Below are 7,791 nucleotides of genomic sequence, written 5' to 3'. Positions count from 1 at the left end.
AGAGGAAGGGAATTATTAATGGAGGATGGTTTCACAGGGGATCAACATAGATGCTGCAGGGGGTGCCAGCCCCAGGGCACCATAACGGAGCCTTCTTTGCACCCCAACCTCACAGAGCCACCTGAGCAGGAACATGTCTGCTTCTCCCTCCCTGCGGAGCAGCACTAAGGTGTTAATTAGGCACATGGGGCATCACTCCATTGGACAGGCATATGCAAAAGCCCTTGGTATCATTAGTGGCATCTTCCTTTTCACCTCCTGCGGGAATTATTATTAGGACCAGTTGTGCCCCCCTCCCCCCCGAATATGACCTTTCTCCTGTCCCAGGCCGCTCGGCTGCATGTTGGGAGGGCGGCTGGGACGGTCGCCAAGTCGCCATGTAGCAGTGAGACCCCGCGGGGGTCTCGCGGACAGCGGCAGCGGGAGCTGCCCCGCAGGGTGGCGGCGCGTGGCGGGGGCAAAGCGACAGCGGTGTGAGCTCCCTTCCCCTTCCCCTTCCCCTTCCCCTTCCCCTTCCCCTTCCCCTTCCCCTTCCCCTTCCCCTTCCCCTTCCCCTTCCCCTTCCCCTTCCCCTTCCCCTTCCCCTTCCCCTTCCCCTTCCCCTTCCCCTCCCCGCTCAGAGGAGCCTGGGATGGATAACACACACCGGGACGGGGCCCCGGAAGGATGGGGAGCGACGGGACGCCCCGCGGCCCCGCACCGGAGGAGGAGGCGGGCGCTCGGCCGCTCTCCGCGCCGCAAACCACGTAGGGGGCGGCCCGCTCCCCGGCTCCCTCTAGGTATCGCTGTCTCGGGAGGGGAGGGGAGGGGAGGGGGAGGAGGGCTGGCTGTATTTTCGATTTTTTTCCCCCTCCTCTCTCTCTTTTCCAGCCAGTGAAGTGTGTGCCCCTTTGATCCGCTGGTACAGCGCCTGCGGCTGCACACACGCACACGCACACACTCGCCCGCCGGCTATAAATAACTTAGGAGCCGGGCAGAGGGCGAGCAGTGCGCGTCTCCCGGCGGCCCGCAGCTGCAGGCACTGCCACCGCCCCGCCGTACCCCCGGGGCGCCGTACCCCCGGGCGCCATGGCGTGCCTGGAGCGCTGCCGCTGCTGCGCGGACAGCAGGCGGCACAGCAGCATCCTCTACAACATCCTCCGGAGCGAGGAACGGGAGGCGTCGCCGGCGGGGCAGGGGCCGAGGCAGGGGCTGGCGTCCCGCGGCTGCCCGTGCGGGACAAGGCGGCGGGTGGCCCTGAGGAGCCCGCAGGTGGCATGCAAGGCGGCCTCGGCCGTGCTGGTGAAGACGCTGCGCTTCGTCCAGAACGTGCCCTGCTTCCAGGAGCTGCCACTGGAGGAGCAGCTCCTGCTGGTCCGCAGCTGCTGGGCGCCCCTGCTGGTGCTGGGGCTGGCGCAGGACCGGGTGCACTTCGAGACGGTGGAGTGCGCGGAGCCCAGCATGCTGCAGAGGATCCTCACCACCCGGCGGCAGGGCGAGCGGCCCCCGCCGCGGGGACCGGCACCGGGCCGGCCGCACCGCGGCCCCGACGGCGGCGGCCCGCACCTGCCCTCGGCCGGCGAGATTCAGGCCATCAAGGGCTTCCTGGCCAAGTGCTGGAGCCTGGATATCAGCACCAAGGAGTACGCGTACCTCAAGGGGACGGTGCTCTTCAACCCGGGTGAGTGCCCGGGGGGCGGCGGGGTCCGCCTCACGGGGAGGCGCGGGGCGGGCGGGCAGCGGGCTAACGGGGGGAGCCTGCTCGTACCCCCGGCCAGGCGGGGCGGACCCGGGGCTCTTCCTCAGGGGGACAGAGGTGGTGGAGGAGGGGGACGCAGCGCAAGGTTTCACCCCGCTGTCCCCTCCTCACGGCCCCGGCTGCGGGCCGGGAGCCGTCGCCGGCTGGAGGCGGTACAGCTGCAGCTGGGTCGGGGGCCCCGGCGGCGGCCGCCCTCCGCGGAGGCTTTCGGCCGCCAAACCAAACCCGAGGCAGTCGCTTGTGGGGAGCTGGGCGGCAGCAGCCCTCCCTGCTCGTTTCCGAGCGGGGCGCCTGGCAGCGCCTCCTCAGAGGGGGGCGGCTGGAGCGGGGGGAGCCCCCGCCGCCGCTGGGGGGTAAGCGTGCTTACCGGGTGTAGGTGTGCTTTCCCGGGGGGTCTGCACGCCGTGGAAGGCAAGCAGGAGAGGGCTCAGGGCTTCCAGCAGCAACGTGCTGTTTCGGCTGTGCGTGTAGCGTTTGCTGGGGTTGACTTGCCACCTCGCGTTGCCGAGGCTGCCGCAGGTGCCGCGGGTGGTGCTCACGGCCGTGCCTTACCCGGGGGCGGCGGGTGGGCTGCACACGGCGCCCGGCGCTGCCCTGCGACCGGGGGGCCCGGCCCGGCCCGGCCCGGCCCGCTCCCCCCGCCGAACGGCCGGCTGGCCTGGCGAGGGGAAACCGCGCTCGCTGTCCTTCAGTGTCCTCTCTAGGTGGTTCACCAGGAAACTCTTGTGTTGTACACTGGAGTTCATGCTTCTTGCCACTTGTAATCTGGAGCTACTCAGAAACTGTTGCCAAAAGATGCCTGAAATGTGAATACTACATTTTGTGGAAACGAACAAGTTAACGAGTTATTTTTATTGTCTTCCTCGCTGCTTACAGGTTGCATTTGCCACTTTAAAGGTGTTTTGGAGAGCATTCTTCAATCAAAGTTTTTATCAGCTAATTTATTTAACACTGAAGTGAATGTTGGCAAACGTATTTCAAGTCTGTGTAGTGAAGAGGAGTATTGAATTTCCAGAACACCAACATGATGAGATTTTGAGCTGCAGTTTAAAATTTGGCATGTTGATTCTGCATGCGAGAAGTCCTCTAGCAATTTTGTTTGCTTCATTCCTTGTGTGATAAATACAACCTGTAATCTGTTAGTAGTTGTTCTGTAAGAAAAATATTGTTTCATAATCAATACCTACGTAAACAAAATAATTTATTTTTCTTTTCAGACCTACCTGGACTGCAGTGTACACAGTACATTGAAGGACTGCAGAGGGAAGCACAACAAGCTTTAAATGAACATGTCAGACTCATTCACAGAGGTGATGAAGCCAGATTTGCCAAGCTGAATGTTGTTCTATCCTTGTTAAGATCTATTAATGCTAATGTGATTGCTGAATTATTCTTTAAGCCCATCATTGGAGCAGTGAACATGGATGACATGCTTTTGGAAATGCTTTGTGCAAAATTATAAAGGCATGTAAAATAATGAAAATAAGTCCAATGCAAAGGAAGCCCTAGAGCAGAGTAGTGTAAAGTACTGTAAATAAACTAACTTATTGTTTTTACATAGATAGTATTTTTGTATTCCATAATAAATATTCTTCAAGTTCTGAAATTTTTATTAAACACAGTGGGTTTGGAATAAGATTACAGTCATCAAAACAAGCTTTAAGGTTGTGGAGAACGTTCATATTCAAAGTCAACTGGCTATTCTTTTACCATGTCTTTGAATAAAGATCATGCTATGTTGTACTTTCAAGGTGAGTACTCCCTGCTTTTTCAAAATAAGCAGCAGTCAAGGTTTACATTTTAAACATAGCTGCCATACAGAAAGGGGGAATGAGCAAGCCATTTACTTTGCATATTTCAGATATATTAGAATAGGGTACAGTAGCCACAATTCTGCTCATACTTGAAATACTCGCTCTATCAAAGGTTACTGCATTCAGTGAACTACCTCTATTGACTTTAACAGAGTTGAAATCTATAAAGAATATTAAAGAAAATAATGACCTAAGGTTTTCTACCATATGGGTAAGATGTGTAAGGGATATTTTGAGGCTTAATGAACCTTAAAGTAGCTTGATCAACTGTAATACATTCAGTTCAACACATGCTGGGCTCCAGGAGAAGAAAATAACCCTTATTCCCCCAAACAACAAGCAAACAAAAACACCTCTAAAAATATCCAAACAGCAAATGCTGAACAGGGGAAGGAGAACTACTGGTGCAGACTCCACTCTTTTCTTTGCTTTTCCTCTAGGTAATTGCTAGTTGGATTTCCATAGCCAGATTCATCAGACCACTTATTCCTATAGAAATACAATGCTGAAATGTGGGATACCACTGGTACATCCAGAATTTGTCAGCTGACATGAAGATGTCTTAATTAAACACTGAGCTTACATATTTATTTTTTTGTCTTGGACTTGATCCAAGTTGTGGTTTCGCTGAAAAAAAAATTCTTTAAAAAAAATCAGAAAGGGAAAATCAATGATTTAATGAGGATTTGTTTCATGGTTTTCCTTTCTCAGCATGTAACCTTCTAGCCTTTCTCATGGGGAATACTGGTAGAAAATGGAGAGAGAAGTATGAATGCATTCCCAAAGTAAAATATATTAGTAACTCCATGTATCATTCACATATATATTTTTGATTACCAGTAAGAGGTGTTTTAAAAAAACACAATTAATAAAGTTGAAGCAGTTCCTCTCCTTAAGAGGAGGTCTGCAGGGGAGAAAGGAACGAGTTTGAAGAGCTTTCTTTTGCTGCCACCTTGCGCAAAGGATAATCACAGCCCCTACACTCAGGTAAGGAGGAGGGGGGTCTCTGGTTGTCTTGTACCTATGTGGATAAACCTTGTAGAAAATGGAAATGGTTGGAGAGGTAGCCAAAGGTTCCTAGGGGGACAAGTTCACCCATAACTGATATCACTGAGGTTTGTATTGCTGTGGTAATAACCATCGCATCATGGACTAGGATACTGTCACTGAACAAACAAAGCAAGAAACACAGCCCCCTTTCTGAAAAGCAATGGTGTAGCCTAAATATACACTATTCTGGTGCTTATTTAACCAGGTAGGGTTGTGTGCCCTGAGGAGCTCCCCAAAAATTCCAAAGAGCAAAAGGTGTATAAATAAAACACTCTTCACTACCAGTCCAGACTTCAGACCAGATCAGACCATAATAGAGCAGACCGTCTTTGTGTTAAGTTGATGCTTTTATAAGTACAAACATGCATGTACACATATATAGCAATACAAACATATACATATGCATATGGAGAATATTTACTGTGTATGTATAAATGTACTTTGAGTTGATAACAGCTTCTGAGCTCATCTAACAACTCTGTAACATAAATATATGTGTATGTTTCCCTTTTTCTCTGTAAACAACATATAAGCTTACAATAGTTAACTTTCAAGGATGCCTGACAAAGAAATCTCTTTCCACAAAAATGCAAAGCATGATAATCAAACATTTAATTAGTGGTTAGTGGCAGATGATGAATCTTGGGTAAGAACTCAAAATTCCAACAGCCTCAGATCAAAACAACTTCATTAACACTGATAATTTGTTAATGCACACACTCGTGTTCAGATTTTTCTGCTGAGTGGCAGAAGAGATTTGTTGGCAGTGTTCCTAAGGATTAATTGTAATAGCTGAACCTTGGTCACCAGCAAGGATTTTTCAGCTAACAGTCACCTTGAGACAGTTTGGATCTATTGTGCCACTAAATACAAAAAGTTTTTAACGACTTGGGTAGACCTGCTTACATCTCCAGGTTTGGTATCTGAACAAATTCTGTATTCTGCTCGATTTTCTGAAGTTGTCGGGAGAAATATTGCTTCTGTGCACAATTAATCCACCTTGAACTCACTGTACTTTATCATATTTCTCTTGGATCAGCAATACTGTTAGTCATTTCAGTGTTGTCTGTTCAAGTGGAAGCACCTGGGAACAGTAAGTAGGAAATCTGCATGGGAAAAACAGTTTATCAAGGCTTTCTGCAAAGAACAGGCAGAATGTGTCTCTTCACAGGTCAGAGGAACAGGAATGATGAAGCAAGAAATTAAAAAAAGACTCGTAGGAGGAATCAAGCTGAAGACTTGGAGAACCATGCAGGAATGGGAGAGAAGAGACTGGTATAGTTCTGGATCAGAGTGGGTAATGATGGTAGTGTGGGGACAATGTGCCAAGAGCTGACTGGAAGTAGGTAGAGAGACATTGTAACTCAAGGAAAGCCAGAACTTGAACAAAAGGGTGCCTGTGGGAGGACTCTGTGTCAAGTCCAGAAAATATTGCAGAGCAGGGAAGAACCTAACCCAGAAGCTCACACAAGAGGACGACACAGGCATCCTCATCAGTCTGCTGGGACTGGGTGGCCTGTTCTCTTCTCCACTGGTGCCACCGCTGAAGAAGAGGCCATAGTGGCAGCTATGCAGGTGTGAAGCGCAAGCTGCTCAACCTTTGTGGGCATATGGTGCTTGCAGACTTAAGCAAACTACTCTGTTGCCCCAGACCTTTGACCTTGGGTGCTCTACAGCACAGTTTTCTACTGGGTAGAAGGACTGGGCTAGATCCTTTTCTGCCCCAACTTTGTCCTGTGCAGGGTGAGTGAACTCTGAATTGGATAGTCTATGTGGCCATGGCTGTGACACAAGAGATGATCTCTCTGGATAACCCTAGCAACAGGGGTAGGACAGCCTGCTGGAGGCCTCAGGCAGGTAGGGCAGAATGGAAGGCTGGGCATAGGAGAAGGGTGCTGCCATGGTAATGTCGCCTTTGCTAGAAGGGGTGGGGGTCAAGACCCTCCCACAGCTTCAGGTGCCCAAAGGGCTAGTGGACAAGACCTCTGCTTGTCAGCTATCTGGGACTCCTGCAGAGGCAAGAGCCTGCCTCCAGCCCCGTCTTCCGCTGAGCAGTGCTGCGCTGTGCTGTGAGCTCTGCGCTGTTAGACGCAGCGTAACATTTCTCCTTGAGCTCTGACATGTACCAGTAAAGACCGCTTTCCACTTCAGATATCAACATGATTTCTGAGGATTTTAAAACAATTTATCTGTCTGCTCTCTATCCCTGGCATTCTGGGCATGAATCTTCTCATGAGCACATTTTTTTTCAGCCCTCCAGGATGTTAGAGGCATTTTAACTAAGAGCAGCCTCCCAAGCAATTGAATCCTGCAGTCCCCACAGCGACTGTCTCAGATAGAAGCAGCGCTGTACAAAAAGCCATCCCCACCCACCTCAGTTAGATGCCCATCGCTTGTGGTCAGGACTGCGACACCAGCAGTCCAGACACCGGCTTCTAATCACAAAGCACCATTCTGCAGGGGTTACTGCTGCGTGATGGCCTTTTCTCTGAACAGATCTGGGAGAGGATACTCTAGAAACCAACTTGCATTTTTAGTTACTACAGTTATGAGTGTTTCTTTTAGATAAGGAAAAGCATGACATTTATTTATAATCTTGCTTTTCTAAGTTTAGTATGTAATCGTTGTTATGGTAGTCTTTCTAATAGTTTGCTTTAAATCTTGCAGCCTTTTGGTATTGTGGGTAGGCTATGAATACTGTTAATGCTTAATAAGCAGTAACTGTGCTCCGAAAGGTGGGGTTCTGCAACTTAAGTTTTCTTGTTTAGAATAGTCCTCATATACTGACTTGAATCTAATATACTGTCAGTCATTTTCATCTCTTTTCAAAAGACAGAATTTATTCTTCTAGTGGACCTTCTGGGCATTGCCATATATGGCAAAAAATAAAATAAAATAAAATAAAATAAAATAAAATAAAATTTCAGAAAGCCAGCTGGTGATCTGTTTTTCCTTCACTGAAAATAAGTCCTGAATAGCTTAAGCAAGTATTATCTCAAGACATTTTGAAATGTTGAGATGCAGCTTGAGATCTGCACACATATTGCCTTAACATTGTTAAAATTTATTTAAATTACGGATGTCTAGTATTTTAAATCTGAAACGTACACAAGTAAGATTCAGTATCTAAAACATAGAGACTGGCAGGGGAACTTTGACAAAAAGTCCTTAAATCAGCAGGCACTGTGA

At 49.3% G+C, this 7,791-nt stretch overlaps 1 protein-coding gene across 2 annotated transcripts; it reads left to right on the top strand.

Moving 5' to 3' along the window:
* Positions 1-644: 644 nt before the first annotated feature.
* On the top strand, positions 645-7,461 carry NR0B1 (nuclear receptor subfamily 0 group B member 1). Of its 2 annotated transcripts, XR_008747076.1 has the most exons (3): positions 645-1,660; positions 2,956-4,539; positions 5,774-7,461. XR_008747076.1 is itself a non-coding variant. In XM_055803183.1 (2 exons), exons 1-2 carry the CDS (start codon positions 1,069-1,071, stop codon positions 3,198-3,200), a joined length of 837 nt encoding a protein of 278 aa, XP_055659158.1. In that variant the 5' UTR covers positions 645-1,068; the 3' UTR covers positions 3,201-7,461. The 2 variants fall into 2 exon arrangements, 1 of the variants encoding a protein (XP_055659158.1); XM_055803183.1 differs by having other exon boundaries at positions 2,956-7,461.
* The last annotated feature ends 330 nt before the right edge of the window (positions 7,462-7,791 follow it).

The sequence above is a fragment of the Falco peregrinus genome, chromosome 4 (genome assembly GCF_023634155.1).
Source record: "Falco peregrinus isolate bFalPer1 chromosome 4, bFalPer1.pri, whole genome shotgun sequence".
Lineage (NCBI taxonomy): Eukaryota > Metazoa > Chordata > Aves > Falconiformes > Falconidae > Falco > Falco peregrinus.
Note: the sequence above shows the minus strand (reverse complement) of the source record. Positions and strands in the feature narration are given on the sequence as shown.